The sequence below is a fragment of the Furipterus horrens genome, unplaced genomic scaffold (genome assembly GCF_987537825.1).
Source record: "Furipterus horrens unplaced genomic scaffold, mFurHor1.1.pri manual_scaffold_3, whole genome shotgun sequence".
Classification (NCBI taxonomy): Eukaryota; Metazoa; Chordata; class Mammalia; order Chiroptera; family Furipteridae; genus Furipterus; species Furipterus horrens.
This window is the reverse complement of record NW_028327173.1, coordinates 55828960-55846417: the sequence shown is the minus strand read 5'-3', so window position 1 is coordinate 55846417 and position 17458 is coordinate 55828960. Positions and strand designations below refer to the sequence as shown.

Genomic DNA, 17458 nt, shown 5'->3' with positions numbered 1-17458 from the left:
GGAAACCCTGTTTTCAGAGATAAGAAGTTGCACTTGTATTCCGAGAAATATGTAACAATGTTGGGCCAGTGAGAGTCATTTATATGCATATGTGTGCAGGTATGTGTAATATATCAACTTCTGTGGACAAATGGTTGGTACCCCTTAAGTTAAATAAGGGGAATGCTTATCTGATCGATGTTATAAATTTGGAAAAACCTTATGTAAGTTATTAAAAACAGCAATTTATCCTAGTTATTTAATGTTTTCTCACAACCAAGTTTGCTTTTCATAATTAAATTATTCAATTTAGTGATAATTGATACCACATTAGTAGTTACAGTAAAGAAATCTCTACTTATGTTTCATTTCACAAAAATTTTAGTATATTTCAATCCAAAGCTGGATGGAGCTTAATAAATAACAAATCTGAAAAGTTATGGTCTACATACTAGACACTACTACATATACTTTTAGGTAAGAATATCTACTCTGAACTGTTCTTGGATTAATTAGGTACCTGGATCTAAAGTATCAGGCATAAAATACTTTAAATCGAAAGCAGAATTGCTAACCATAAAGCAAAGCATAACTTACCAATCTGGGCCATAATCTGACAAAGTGCAATCTGTTTTAAATATGTGGATTTCCCACTCATATTTGGTCCAGTTATTATCAAAAAATTACTTCCTTCTGTGATATAGGTATTGTTAGCAACAGGTTTTTCCACAGCTATTCTTTCCAGAATGGGATGCCATCCCTTTTTGATTGCTAATGTATCAGTAAACTCTGGCCGAACTAAAGAAAAAAATAGAATGATTTTTAAAAATTAGTATATATTTATATTGAAAGATTTTGTGGTGTGTACATACTGTGACACCTTATTGATTTTACTAGGGTCTATTTTGAACAACACTAAGGTATTATTTTAACTCAAACAATTTATAAATATATAAATCCCTCCAAATTATACCTGACGCACTCTAATCACCATCACTTTTATTCATTTCCAGAGAACTCTAGGATTTAGTTTTCTGTTGCCCTAGGCTCCAAAAAAGTTCGTAACATTTTTAGATTTGTATAGATTAAGAAGAATCACCTAGCCATTGATACCAGTTTTAAAATAACAATAAATTACTGGGACTACAAAATTGCACGTTATTTAATTCCTACCTTAAGCATTTTTTCAAATCTGTCATACTTAGCTTTTCAAATGAGGTATAAATATAGAGTAAAACCAAATATAAAAATAATTTGATGTCCAAACCCTTATAGAAATTTTATATATAAAAAAAAAATCTCAGAGGATAGAGAAAACATACACAAAAGCTATTGTTAATTTATAGAAACAAATAACGATCAGGTCTCTATGGGAGAAGGAAGAAGGTGGGAGGAATGTAAAATGTTACATTCTTCCGGATGAAACACATAATACACTTGAAAGTATTCATTATAAAAGTGAGGATGATTAGAAAAAATATTTTTAATTATTTCCATTATTTAGAGGTTTGGAGTTTCCAGATGGTCCCTCTCAAATTAAAATGAAGTAACATCAAATATCTTAATAGTTAAGAAAACTACTATTAAGATTAGCTGATCCCTATCATAAGTAAGTCTTTGACCTAAAGGAAATACAAAAGATTAAAAACTTTGGGCCTAAAAATACCAATTGAAAAAGTTAACGTTCCCATAAAAAATATGAAAAAACAATTTTATAAGATATTTATTTTCCATTATAAAAGTAAATTAACATAATATTTTGGAAATGTTACTGATGATTATAGGTAGAAATTTTAATGTGGTTAAGTTCATAATTATTCAACCTTAATTATCACATACTAATTCTGCAAATTTGTGTACTGGAGTATGGTTATTACTAACAAATTGAATAAGAAATTTCAAGGGGATAACTTGAAGTATTCATTTAACATTGGAACGGTACTTATTTATATTGAAGGCCTGTACAAAATATGATATAACTCCTGGTCCTGGGATGCTCACATCTAAGGAGCTAGTTTAGAAAATGCTCACTTTGGTGATTCATTTCTCTCATGTCTGTTAGTCACACTGCTTCTGAGTCTTCAGATTGAAACTTTATAAATTTGGATCATTATCATTTTCACGAAAGAGACAGCTCTGTAGTCTCTTATTTTGGGAACTTTTAAAATTTCTTAGTTTTTTCTTCTGATCTGTCAATTTCTCAGTTCATAATTTTCTGACTTTTACAATAAGTTTTAAGGGCAATTTCACTTTTTGTATTTTGAGGGAGTCTAAGATCAGAGACAAGAGACTACATTTCAGGTAAAAAATATAAAACATTTTAATTATTATATAAAATTGCTTGAATGGAATACAGATTTCAGTATGCAATATATTTATTCCAAAGAAAGTAACTTACCATAGTCAGAAAGAGTGCAGGCATGAGCAAATGACAGTAGCATATCCAGCATTGACACAGTGTCTGACAGTTTATATAAACAATGAATATATTCATAAATCTCACTAAGCAGTTTGCACAGTATCCTGAAAGTACATGTTTGGTAAGATAAGTAATACTTTCTAAAGGAGTGGTATACATTGCAATTGTAAAACAATATTAAATTCATTGCCTGCGGTAAAATAACATTCACATTTAAGGTGTACACTACAGATATTCTATTGTTCTACTGTCTCACTGTAGACATGAGGAAATTGAAGTTCATATTCGATATCACAGCTACTTAGTAGCAGAGAAATCTCCTGGTGTGTTAGCACCATGTTTTTGAACGGGGAGGGATATGATTGTGGGAGAAGGGGTGGGCTGGGTGGGGGCAGCAATGGGGCAAAAATGGGACAGCTGTAATCGAAAAATCAAAAAATAAAATTAAAAAAAAAGAAACGACTGCTTTTAATAAAATCTTAATAAACTAAACTTAATGAAAATATTTTATATAAGTCCTTATTATAATTCAATAGATCCTATCTACTAATAATTTTGTGATTTTACATGTTAAATTCACCACAAACCCCATCATGTATTTTCTCTCATATATTCTCTCTCTATACACACACACAGACACACACACCTTAACAATATAGTATAATCCTTTAAGCTTTTATGTGGCAGAGTTATAATTATGACATAATATAAGTTTTTTCCTTACAAGGAAAAATATGTTCCCAAAATGTATTGTGTCTTATAATTTCTGTGGTCTATTCCCTGAAATTGTTCTGAAAGCCCAACATTTCTCTTTATCATCTCAGCTCACCAATTCTAAATGTCCTATTTCTTATTTCTAGCTGTACTGCTACTGTTTCATGACAGCAAGAGACTGGCAGTACCGTGATGTTGCTGTATAAGTAGTAAGGCATGAGACATTGAAGGGCTTACATAGCATAGAAAAAGTGAACTGAATGAAACTCAAAATAAGCCCATGATGTGCCAAGTTAGTATCAGTACTGATGGAGTTATTTGGCAATTAAATTTACACTAAAGCTTCTGTGAGGCTCACTATTCCCAATCACAATGACAAAATTTTAACTGTTTATCCAAAAATATTCTTTCTTTGCTAACATTTATTCTGCAGTCAGACAAAAGTTAATAAAATTTATTACAATGCTTCAGATTAAACCAATTTAATACTCAAAAATTTCAAATGCTCTTACATATAAGTCATGTGATAGATTTCTCTCAAAGACTCTTGGCATCTTTCATTCATTTTAATTAAATCTGCTGATGTAAAGCTATAAGAATTTTTCACTTTACAAATCTGTTAGGAAATTGAAGAACAAAAGTCAAGATACATGTATACTCCTATGAAATAAAACATACAGATATTAAACAATAAAAATGTAGATATTTAAGTTAATCATTTTAATTTTTTCAGATATAGTTTCACAGAGAATGTCCCAAACAATGTTTGTGAATCAGAAAAAGATCACTTCTAAAGTTAAAGGAGAATTCTTTTAACATAGTCCATCAGGCATTACTATTTATATAGGTAGAAATGTTAAAAAGCTACATCTTATTATCAAGTAATAACATATCAGTAGTCCTCACTCCATCTCCAACCCATTTTAGGCCTTTTCCCATAACTGAACATCACTCAATCTCCATCCCATCCCATTCTTCACTTTCCCCATCCACATTACTTGGTAATATAAGATATATTTTAAAACTCTGAAATTTAAATGGTTTGTTTTTATCAAAAGGGACTCTGTTGGAGCAGAGAAAGCAAAAATTAGATTGAGCTAGATTTTCCCAAACTGCTATATTATGGAGGAGTTAATATGTATATAGGAAAAAATATTTCCATGGTCCAAAAGTCTGGCAATATTGGATAAAAGTAAGTTAGGGAGATTTCTCTACTTCATGACTTTTAAACATTTAATACACAAATGTGTATTTGAGAACTACCTAAAATGAAACAGTACAGTACTTTCCAAATTTATTTGATCAAAAATATTTTTTTGACTTCATTTTTTTTTTCCCTATACCAAACTTCTGGAACTGTGGGACTTACTGTTTGTTATGTCTCTTAAAGAAAAAAAAAAAAAAAACAGCTTCTAAATCACTCTTAGTTGAGCATAGTTGTTAGGTAGGTAGGTAGGAGAAGCAATACACAGAACATTCAGAAATTTAGCACATAAAGGTCAAAGAATGCCTGAAAATATGAGTATGCAAATGTAATCCTATAAAATCAGAAACAATAATTTCCTAACCAAACTGTACAGTGTACCTTAATAAATTCTGAAGGAAGTTGATCATTGGGTAAGGCAGTACAATCTATAGTCATCTGGATGAAAAATCCTCTAGTGGAGCTAAAACTTGTCCTTAAAGGAAGACCATATTTTTCTGAAAGTTGCGATATCATTCCTAGTGACCAGAAAAAACAAAAACAAAGAATTTTAATAAGAAAATTATTGTTTCTGTTTAAAAATGTCACATGCTTTTTTTCATGTTATTTTATACATAAATAGAAAGCTCTTGTTATACTTTCACACTCTAAAGATTTTTAATGTCTAAAATACCTCATTCATTATTTCTTTGAGAAAAAAATTGTAGAGCAAAGGTATTCATTTGATTTGATATTTTAAAAGTAAAAAAAAATATAAAAATTAAAATTAAAAATAAAACTTAATTGTAAAAATTAAAATAAAAAAATAAAACCAGATCAAGATGGAGGTATAGGTAAACATGGCTCACTTCCTTGCACAACCACATCAAAATTACAACTAAAATGTAGAACAACCATCATTCAAAACCATGAGAAATCGAGTTAAATGGAAGTCTGACACCTATAGAATTAAAGAAATCACATCCATCCAGACTGGTGCAAGGGGTGGAGACATAGAACAGGCTGGTCCCACATTCTCATATGGTTGACAAAAATCCAGGAGGGATATCTCAGGAGAGAGGAGTCCCAGCCCAACACCAGGTTCTCCAGCCCTGGGTTCCAGTGCCAGGAAGATAAGTGCTGGTTGCAAAAACCAGCAGGGATTAAGTCAGTGGAAGAAACTTCTGGAGTCCCAAGCAGTTCCTGTTAAAGAACCTACACATGGACATATTCAGAATCACTCCCTCAGAGGTCCAGCACCAGGGTGGCAGCTTGAAAGGCACCAGTGGTTTACAGGGAGGAACAGAAGTGTCTGGAATCAGGGCACAAGCTGGGGGACAGTTTCTCCCAGAGAGAAATGCGAGCAGAAGCCATTGTTCCTTTTCTGAACCCTTCCCCCACAGAGCCATAGAGACAGCAGGCAGGTATCATATCGAGACTCCATCAACCTGGCTAACAGTTTTCCCTGCCCTGGAGATCTCCTGAGACTCTGTCCCACCCAGCTTACTAGTCCACCGAAACTGTTAACTGTGACTTTTCCATACGAATGGCTGGTCTTGGTTCATGCTTCACAACTTCCTAAATCCTATTAAATGAGCAATACCTGTCCTCAGTAAGCCCTCGGCCCCCATACCTCCTGCTCAATCACCTCAGGCCCAGCTCTAGCAGCAGCCGGCCTAGATTCACAGCTTTGCTTTGCCTGGAAACTTCCAGGGTCAGAACAAGTAGCACCCATCTGCAGATTGCTTTACAGCTCATGCAGAGTGGCCCTGGGCAGAACACAGATGTGGGACAACCTTGGCCTGCTGCATCTGGGAAACCCCAGAGCCTGTGCACCAGTGGACAGCTATAGACCATGTCAGAGCACCACCACTCTGCCCCTGCACCATTTATCCTCCATGGAGGATGGTGGCTGGTGGTCAGTAGTCATAGCCAATCCTTGCAGCTGACTGACTGGGTAATCCCCTCCAATTGACCCATCAATAGCAACCAAAGCTCAACTACAGAAGGGGGTGTAGTTAGTCCACACGAAGAGCACACTTTCGAGTACCCAGCTTGGTTGAGAGGGGAGGCTGTGCCGCTGGACCCTACAGGACACCTACTACATTAGGTCACACTACCAAGACAGGGAGCCTTAGCAGCTCTATCTAATACATAGAAACAAACAAAATAGGAGACAAAGAAACATGGCCCAAATTAAAGAACAGATCAAAACTCCAGAAAAAGAGCTAAGCAAAAGGGAGATAAGCAATCTTAAATGCAGAGTTCAAAACATTGGTTATAAGGATGCTAAAGGAACTTACTGAGGGCACAAAACACATCCAGTCAGAAATGAAGCATAGGGAAGAACTAACTCCTATCCTCCTCAAACTGTTCCAAAAAATCCAAGAAGAGGGGAAAATCCCAAACTCTTTCTATGAAGCCAGTATTATCCTAATCCCCAAACCAGGTCAAGACACAACAAAGAAAGAAAACTACAGGCCAATATCACTGATGAACATCGATGCTAAAATCCTCAATAAAATATTGGCGAACAGGATCCAGCAATACATCAAAAAGATCATACATCATGATCAAGTGGGCTTCATTCCAGGGATGCAAGGATGGTTTAATATTCACGAATCAATAAATATAATACATCACCTAAACAGAATGAAAGACAAAAATCACATATCATATCAATAGATGCAGAAAAAGCATTTGATAAAGTACAACACCCATTTATGATGAAAACACTCAACAAAATGGGAATAAAGGGAGCATATCTTAACATAATTAAGGCTATATATGAGAAGCCTGAGGCCAACATCAAACTCAATGGACAAAAACTGAAAGCATTCCCCCTGAACTCAGGAACTAGACAAGGTTGTCCACTCTCTCCACTCCTTTTCAACATAGTGTTGGAAGTCCTAGCCACAGCAATCAGACAAGAAAAAGAAATAAAAGGCATCCAAATTGGGAAAGAGGAAGTAAAACTTTCATTATATGCAGATGACATGATAGTATACCTAGAAAATCCTATAAACTCCACTGAAAGACTACTCGATATAATAAGTGAATTTGGCAAAATCGCAGGGTACAAAATAAATATACAGAAATCTAAGGCATTTCTGTACACCAACAATAAAATAGCAGAGACAGAGACAAAAAAGAAAATACCATTTACTATAGCAACAAGAAAAATAAAGTACCTAGGAGTAAACTTAACCAAAGAGATAAAAGACCTGTACTCTGAAAATTACATAACATTGAAGAAAGAAATTAAGGAAGAAACAAATAAATGGAAGCAAATACCATGTTCTTGGATGGGAAGAATCAACATCATCAAAATGGCCATACTACCCAAAGCAATTTACAGATTCAACGCAATCCCTATTAAAATACCAATGACATATTTCACAGACCTAGAACAAATACTCCATAAATTCATATGGAACCAAAAAAGACCCCGAATAGCAACAGCAATCTTGAGACAGAAGAACACAGCAGGAGGAATCACAACACCAGATATCAAACAATACTACAAAGCCACTGTAATCAAAACAGTATGGTACTGGCATAAGAACAGACATATAGATCAGTGGAACAGAATAGAGTCCAGAAATAAACCCAGGCCTCTATGGTCAACTAATCTTTGATACAGGAGGAAGGAACATAAAATGGAGTGAGAAGAGTCTCTTTAACAAATGGTGCTGGGAGAACTGGATAGGGACCTGCAAAAAAATGAAACTAGACCACCAACTTACACCACACACAAGAATAAACTCAAGTTGGATCAAAGACTTAAATGTAAGCCGTGACACCATAAAAGTCCTAGAGGAAAACATAGGCAAGAAAATATCAGATATCTCACGTAACAATCTCTTCACGGATACATCTCCTAAAGCAAGAGAAATAAAGGAAAAAATAAACAAATGGGATTACATCAAACTGAAGAGTTTCTGCTCAGCAAAAGAAAACATCAGCAAGATGAAAAGGAAACCAACCATATGGGAAAACATATTTGCCAATGACATCACAGACAGGGGACTGATTTCCAAAATATATAAAGAGTTGATACGACTCAACATCAAGAAAACAAAAAACCCAATTAAAAAATGGGCGAGGGACCTGAACAAACACTTCTCCGAAGAGGACATACAGAAGGTCCATAGACACATGAAAAAATGCTCAACATCATTAGCCATCAGGGAGATGCAAATAAAAACCACAATGAGATACCACCTTACACCTGTCAGAATGGCCATCATCAACAAATCAACAAGCAACAAGTGCTGGCGAGGATGTGGAGAAACGGGAACCCTACTGCACTGTTGGTGGGAATGCAGACTGGTGCAGCCACTATGGAGAACAGTATGGAATTACCTCAAAAGATTAAAAATGGAACTGCCTTTTGAACCAGCGACTCTACTACTAGGATTATACCCGAAGAATCTTAAAACACCAATTCAAAAGAACTTATGCACTCCTATGTTCATTGCAGCACTGTTTACAATAGCTAAGTGCTGGAAACAACCTAAGTGCCCATCTGTAGATGAGTGGATCAAAAAACTGTGGTACATTTACACAATGGAATACTATGTAGCAGAAAGAAAGAAGGAACTCCTGCCATTTGCAACAACATGGATGGAACTAGAGAGAATTATGCTTAGTGAAATAAGCCAGGCAAAGAAAGAAAAATACCATATGATATCACCTAATACAGGAAACTAAAGAACAACACAAACAAAGGAACTAAATAGAACAAAGAGCAGAATAGCAGTCAATAGGGGGGAGGGGAGAGGGAGAGAAGGGGGATAAGTAAGGGAAGGGTTTAATTAAAGAGCCTGTATAAAAGACTCATGGACATGGACAACGGGGAGGGATATGATTGCAGGAGAGGGGGTGGGTTGGGTGGGGGAGAGAAATTAGGGGAAAAGGGGACAACTGTAATTGAAAAACCAAAAAAAAAAAAAAAAAAAAGAAATGAAGCATACACTCATTGCAATGAAGAACAATTTACAAGAAAACAACAGTAGAGTGAATAAAGCCAAGAATCAAATCAATGATTTGCAACATAAGGAAGCAAAAAACAACCAGTTAGACAAGAAGAAAAACGTATCCAAAACAGCAAAGACAGTATAAGTAGCCCTTGGGACAATTTCAAGAGGTCCAGCATTCATATCATAGGGGTTTCAGATGGAGAAGAGAAAGAGCAACTAATGTCATATCTATTTGAAAAAATAATGAAAGAAAACTTCCCTAATTTGGTTAAAGAAATAAGACATGCCAAGTCCAGGAAGCACAGAGAGACCCAAACAAGATGCATACAAAGAAGCCCACTCCAAGATACATCATAGTTAAAATACCAAAGGTTAAAGATAAAGAGAAGATCTTAAAAGCAGCAAGAGAAAAGCAGTTAGTTACCTACGCGGGAGTTCCCATAAGACTGTCAGCTGTTTTCTCAAAAGACACTTTGCAGGCTCAAAGGGACTGGTAAGAAATATTCAAAGTCATGAAAAGCAAGGACCTACAGCCAAGATTTCTCTACCCAGCAAAGATATCATTTAAAATTGAAGGGCAGATACAGAGCTTCCCAGACAAGAGAAAGCTAAAGGAAATCATCACCACCAAACCATTATTATATGAAATATTAAAGGCACTTATTTAAGAAAAAGAAGATCAAAACCATGAACAATAAAATGACAATAAATACATACCTATTAACTACTGAATCTAAAAAACAAACTAAGCAAACAAGAAGAACAGAGACAATCATGGATATGGAGAACGTTTTGATGGTTGCCAGATAAGAGGGCTGTGTTGGGGAATGGGTGAAGAGATAAAGGGATTAATAGGTAGTTACAAAATAAGTATGGGGATGTAAAGCACAGTATAGGAAATGGAGTAGCCAAAGAAGTTATAAGCATGACCCATGGACATGAACAATGGTGTGAGGATTGCCTAAGGGAGTGGGTAGTGCTGGGTGAAGGGGGACAAGGGGACAAAAAGGGAAAAAGCAGGACAACTGTAATTGCATAATCAATAAAATATAATTTAAAAAATAAATAAATAACACCAAGACTATTGCATTAGGAATATTAGTTTTTGATTTGTTATTCATTCTACTTTTTTGAAAAGAGAATAAACATTTAAATTACTGCAATATATAATTCACAATGAAAACTACCAAGTATATATTATAAAAAATATATATTGCAAAAAAGGAAATTGGTGATCCATCAAATAAAATCCCAAAACAATCCAAATATCCCTATCAACTGCAACTTCACTCCAGACATCTAAATTTATATTTTTAACATAATGACCATTAATGCTTTGCACATTGCTTGAGAAAACTAACATCTTTATTCCTAAAGCATGTTCTCCAACAATGTTCCTGCTTTTTGCAGCAGTGCCACCTTTCTCAAGAGACAAATCTCAGCACCAGTGGCTACATTCCCCTTCGTCATGGCTGCATCTACTCAATAACTCTAATCAACTCTTTCTTCAGTCTTTGTTTTCTCTCCTCTCATGTACATAGCTCTCACCCTAAATAATGCTTTAACTTGTAATCAATTAAAATCGTTTCTTTGTCTCCACAGCTCCATTCAAATTCATTCAACACATCTTGTTGATCAATTTCACTCCACAGAGCAAAAATATCTGAGTGTCATTTCATTCTTCTTGGGAAAAATCCAAACTCCTAGCCTTTAAAGACTAAATACTGGTCTCCAGTTTATATTTACGATCCTATGTCTTACTAGTTCTGTAAAAGAATGCCCTGTTCAGTCCTAACAAATTTCCTCACTATCCCTTGAGGTTTCCTGATGCCTTTGTGCTTCAGTTTGTACATTGCTAGTGGGTGAAATTCCATCTAGGATATTCTATCTAATAAAAACAGTCCCATCTTCAATGCCTCCACACCCAGTCACTCTCTGACCCCTCTAACCTGCTATTATTTTTCTTCATACCTTACATTGATGTGAAATTATAAGATATATGTAATTTATACATATCAATATTGATGTATATAATTCTACACATATATGTGTGTGTATGTGTATTTTTTTCTTTAATGTCTGTCTCCCCTACTACAACATAAGATTCATGAGGACAGGGGCTTTGTCTTGTTCCTAAGTATTGCCATTATCCAGAACAGTGTCTACAGCTCAGTAAATACAGAGATAGGCAAAAGTAGGTTTACAGTGAGTCATATGGAAAATAATATAATAATTAATAAATCCAAGAATAAACTGTTTTTCACCTACTCACAACTGTAAACCAACTTTTGCCCACCCTTTCTTTGTTAAATTACTGTAATAGTTCAAACACCACCTCTTCTAGACACAAACTATATTTCTTCCTCCACTGAAACCCTTTAGTACTGACAGCCTGCATTTTTTTATGTAGTTTCTGCACAATATTATAGGAAGGTACCACTATATTTAACTTTGGAGGAAAAAATAGACATGTTATAATACTTTGAGATCTTTATTTTTTTTTAATGTTCCTTAAATGATAATATGTGTTAACCTTACCTATTTGGATATTAGAAAAATAAATTAAAAATATGCATGGTAGGTTATCATTGGCAAAAAAGCATAGCATATCTAAAAAACCTTGTTTTATTTCTAAAAAAAATATGCTCATGTAATTTAATTACCTGCTATGTCATCTACAATCTCTGTATATGTTCTTCTAGCTATGTCAAGAAATTCATTTATGTTAGATCTCACTGCATAGCACTTCTGAGTCCTCATGTTCAGGCATCCTTTCATGTATCTTGCATCATCATTAATTACTGTTTTAATCTTTTCAAGTATGATTCCAAACCTAAAAAAGAATATTGCAGGCAATAAGTTAAAAAGTTATAATTTATAATTTGAGTCATAATTAATGATAGCAAATAACATTTTCTTAAATCACTGTTTTAAATTATGGTGAAAGTAAACAACTAAGCAATATATAAATTTAAACTTACATATGTTAGAACTGTGACTATGTCACTTTTAAACTACTTTGTTGGTCAGGACTAGACTCCTAAAACAATATGAGGTCACCAAGAACAATTCTACACTCCTAATAAACAGAGCTCCCAAACTATACATACTAACTGTGCCCATAAATACAAAATATACCCCTGAACAACTGTTAAAAAAATTCTGGCTTCATACACATTGACTCAATGAACATTTACTTATATCAAGTATTATCTCTGTTTTAGATGCAAAGATTAAAACAAGAATTAACATATGGTCCTTACACACAATCGGGGCAAGGGAGACTAGGCATATATTATGAAACAGGATAAAAGTGATTAAGTACAATAATCATACAAACCAGAAGTCTGGTAACACCAGTTTCCCAAACTTTTTGTTTTATTCTGTTCTGTATTTTATTTGCAATTAATTCAGTTTTATTATGAACCTCCATTTGTGGCCTTACACGAGATATGAAGCTTAAATTAATAAAATAACAGTTCTTAAGTATCACAAGTCTTTTTGGTTAAGAACCAAGGTGCTAGGGCTAAAAATAATATTAAAATTAAATTGTATTTAGATCTTATTCAGTATTCATATCTACTACTTATAGGTTATATTAGGCCCTTAGTGATTTAACAAAAGAGAAAAATATATTTTTATATTTGTGAGTTTCCACAGAGAATGGCTAAAAAGATATTAAAATTGTGTATGATTTCTTTTTAATGCTATTCTAACAGAAATACTTAATGTGTTGTTACCCTATTTATTGGTATAAGATTAAAGGTACAGTTAAAATTTTGATGAATAAAGAATCTATTAACCAAAGCTGAAGTAACCGTTCTACAGAATATAATGAGTCCTTAAAATCAGTTACGATCAGGAAGAAAGGAAGAATCTGAAACTTATTAACAGTTGAGTGACAAAGACCTTTTATCTTCCAAGGATCCATAGTAAGCTCTTAATAAAGGCGTGTTACAGTTCTTCAGAGCAATCTATTAAAGAATAAAACAAAGTCAAGGATAACAAATTATGACATTATTCATACATAGCATTTTCCATTTGTTTAATACTTTAAAGCTAACCAAGTGTTTTCTTGCTTCATCTTCTCATTTAGATACTCATAAAATATATCTTATGTATATAAGTGAGAACAGGTAGTTTTCCATATAAAGAGCACAGGGCTAATAAGTGGTCTCCATTTTTCTTGTCTCCAAACTAATTGCTAACATCCAACTACTTATTAGAGGTAAGTATAATACTTGAACAGCTATCACTGTACATTGGGAGTACTATACATATAATTCCAAAATTTGCATTAAATTCACATTAAACTAAAAAAGTGTTTTCTCCATTCTTATATGATAAAAGTAGGTATTCCATTATTTTAATGGAAACTATAAGTAGTCATCTGAATAAACAGAAAAGAGAAGGAGAAAACATATTTAAACTGATAGTTTATTATGAGGCAATGGCAATAATATTTTTGCTTATAAATTTAAAAATAATATTTACATGATAATAAAACTAAAAAATTCATAAAAGTATAAAGAAAAATATTTAAATCACTCATAATTCTTCCAAAAATAAACATTCTAAATATTATTATACATGTCCTGTCACTTCTTTAAATCAAAAAATATCATTGCATGTTCCTTAACTCCCCCACTCAATACCATATCATATATATTAAAAGCTTTCTGTAGCAAACATTTTAAATAATTCCTATTATGTATTCCACCCTGCGGGAAGCAAAGTCTCTTCCTCTAGTTACTGGAATTCTATGCTACTTATATTCTAATATACATAATGCTGCAATGACCATCACTAGGCATAAATCTTGGTCAACATTTTTCACGAGTCTTTTCCAATAGATTTCTAGAAGTAGTATTACAGGATCGAAAGACATCTGTTTTGAAACTTTCCTGTAAAGTACATACAATTGTACTCCTACCAACTATGTAGTTGCATGTCTCACTGCTTTCTCATTGGCAATAAGTTGTATCTATTAAGAAAAAAATCATCTTTGTTTCTTTGAAAGATAAAAAATAGTTTTAATTTTTGTTTCTTTAACTAATAGTGAGATTAGCACTTGGGGTACTATTTATTAACCACTTTTTCATTTGGAGGTCATTTTCCTTATTTCCACTGTCATTCCAGTATTTTCTTTTAAAATTACACAGGTATTATGATGACAGAAATTAGTATTTTGTTTCTCATTTGCTATAAACTTTTCCTATATTTTTGTGGCTTTCACTTTACCTTTGACATTCCAAAATTTGAAATTTGTCTCATTAAATCTGTCAATTTTGGGGAAAGATTTATTACTATACCTCCTTCATTCTAATTGCTTTCATTTGATATATATTCATCAAAATGAACTCTGTAAAATTCTTCTTTTCTTTTAGAAAAGCAGTTCTTTTGTCACTTTTATTTTACAAATGTTTTGCACAAGATAATATTTAAAAATTGATGAGAAAATTGCCATTTTGGATCATCAGAATAACAACTACTTCAGGTAAGAGTTGCAATACATACTAAAATCAATGAGTGAAATGTTGATGAGAAACAGGATATTTACACAGTTTCAAAGTATTCTCCATATATTACTTATAACTTTAAAGGGAAGAAACTGACCAAAGTTACTATCACTAAACATAGGGAAATAACATCATGAGAAAGATACATTACAGCCAAATATGCATAAACTGAATTTAATCAGGAAGAAACAATCACACAAATTGAAGAATATCCTAAAAAACAACTGACCTTTACTCTTCAAAATGTCATTATTATAAGAGACAAAGAAATGCTGAGAAAGTTTTCAATTTAAAGAAGTATAAAAAATATGACATTAAGCACAATGCATGATTCTGGACTAGATCCAGTAGCAGGAACAAAATCCATAAAGAACATTATTAGGACAATTGGAAAATTTTGAATATGGGCTATACACTATACAATAGTAGTGTATTAATGCTACATATCTTGAATTTTATAATAATTGCGTTTACATAAGAGATCATCATTGTTCTTAGGAGAATACGCACTTTAGTATTTATGTACTACAACCTATATCTCAAATAGTTCAGTAATAATAATAATAGTGAGGAAAATAACGTGTGTGTGTGTGTGTGTGTGTGTGTGTGTGTGTGTGTGTGTTGAACATGAAGAGAGAGAACATGGGAATTAATTATACTATTCTTGCAACTTTCTCTAAGTTTGAAAGTTTTTCAAAACAAAGACTTTCAACATACTGATGCCTAGACATGTTTTGTACAACACACACACAAAATTACCTTTAAAGGATCCACAAGTTCCAAGGTATGCTTTAGGTATATTAAATTTGTTATCTTTGATTCAGCTGCATTAACCTAGTTACATACAAATCCAAACGTGAACACATTTAATACAAAAATGAATTTTCCTCTAAAATGTTCCATGCTTATCATATTTCATACATTTTTATATATCAACCTAGCTACGATGTCTGCCAGCCTAAACACCATTCAGAAATTACCAACCCATCATAATAAGACTCGTGGACTAGCCTTCTCAAAGTCTGACAATGAAAAGAGTTCACCTCATCGTATCCAACTTTCATTTCTATTCAAGCTCTTTGGTTCCACCATTTTAACCCATAGTAGTGACAGGAGATACATGTCAATTCTGAGCAGCACTAAGAGATTAGGATTAATTGAAAAGGCACAGAGTATCTGTGGATAGATGATATCTGAAAAGCTGAATTCAAACATTCCAGATTACAGAACAATACAAATTTCACTCACTGGTTCCTGTTTGTTCAAGTAAAACAATTTTCATAACTCAGTGGTCCAAATTAAATATAGGTTTCCAAAATAAAGCAACATCAGCATTCTAAATTTTATAAATTAACATTTTTTATAAATTAAATTATAGTACTATTTCTAAAGTCGAGCAGTGATACTAAACCTTGGGAAATAAAGATGTTCTTGTGGATGGACTAATTTACTAATACTGACAAGAACTTTTAGGATATTACTATTAAGGTATAATAGTAATTGATATGGAATGTTTCTTTTTTAAACCTCTGACCTTTATCCCCATGCATACACAGTACCTTATCTGTTCTGTGACCAAATGGGTAAATTTAGGATACCAAAATGGAGGTTTTTAGCCCTAAAGCAACTTATCTCATGCTCTCTTATAACAGATCTCTGAAACTAACTGGAAGATTAAAGATAAATAAAACTCACCAAACAGAAGGTGAAAGGACTAAAACTAACACCTATTAATTTATAATAAAGTTAGAGTACCTAAAAAACTGTGGTATCAATACAAAGACAGACAGAGACCAATGAAACAAAATGAGAGTCTGGAATTAGACCCCATAATATATTGAGTACTTGATTTATGACAAATGTTGACTTAGAAGTGTGTGGGAAAGAACAGTTTTTCCATAAATGGTGCCAATACAATTACGAATTCATATGAGAAAAAATAAAATGTAGTCCCTTCCTCACACCACATACAAGAATCAATTCTAGGTAGATTTTAGATCTAAATATAAAAATTAAAGCAATAAAGCATATAGAATATAACAAAAAAGTGTACTTTCATTACCTTAGGTGCTCTAATTTGTTTTTATAAATTTCATAATTACTTAGTTGGCATTCATTAATCACAGGGCCAAACTACTGGCTAAGTTGTTCACATCTTCTCCATAATCTGGCTTTTATGGGTACACAAAAACCATATTAAGTCCTCCAACCACAAACTCCCACATCTGTGTTTTGCTTTCTACCCAATAGGGGATGTTTCTTCCTAACAACTACCCATAATAATACTTTTGAAATGTTTTACCCTCACTCCTTTTGACTCCTGACCAACTCTGGTACTTTCCCATGTGACCCTGAGAGGCATGCTTCTTCTTAGGAATAGCAAGTAATAAAAATCTTCTTTTAAAGGCATTAGCTTCACTGTGTCATCACTCCCTCACCTCCATTAATTAAAATCCCATGGGTGCAATCAAGAAATTGGGGTAGTACAGACATCTTAAGCAGCATACAACAAACACTAACTACAGAGGAACAAACATAAACCAAACTACATTTAAATTAAGAACTACTTTTCATCAAAAGATACCATGACCCAGGACCAGTTCTCCAAAAGCCAACTTTGAGACACTAGAATTTGAGGGCAAATAATTTATTTGAAAAGAAT

The 17458-nt window shown here is 33.4% G+C and overlaps 1 protein-coding gene across 1 annotated transcript in view; it reads right to left on the bottom strand.

Annotated features, from left to right (window-relative positions):
* MSH4 (mutS homolog 4) overlaps positions 1 to 17458 on the bottom strand; it is a 76775-nt gene that overhangs the window by 25647 nt on the left and 33670 nt on the right. The window contains exons 9-15 of the mRNA XM_090271684.1: positions 15556 to 15630; positions 13187 to 13251; positions 11941 to 12110; positions 4698 to 4834; positions 3625 to 3728; positions 2378 to 2502; positions 577 to 777 (exon numbers count right to left, since the gene is read on the bottom strand). Of these exons, the coding sequence (XP_090127810.1) occupies positions 577 to 777; positions 2378 to 2502; positions 3625 to 3728; positions 4698 to 4834; positions 11941 to 12110; positions 13187 to 13251; positions 15556 to 15630 (877 nt within the window). The remainder of the gene's footprint in view (positions 1 to 576; positions 778 to 2377; positions 2503 to 3624; positions 3729 to 4697; positions 4835 to 11940; positions 12111 to 13186; positions 13252 to 15555; positions 15631 to 17458) is intronic.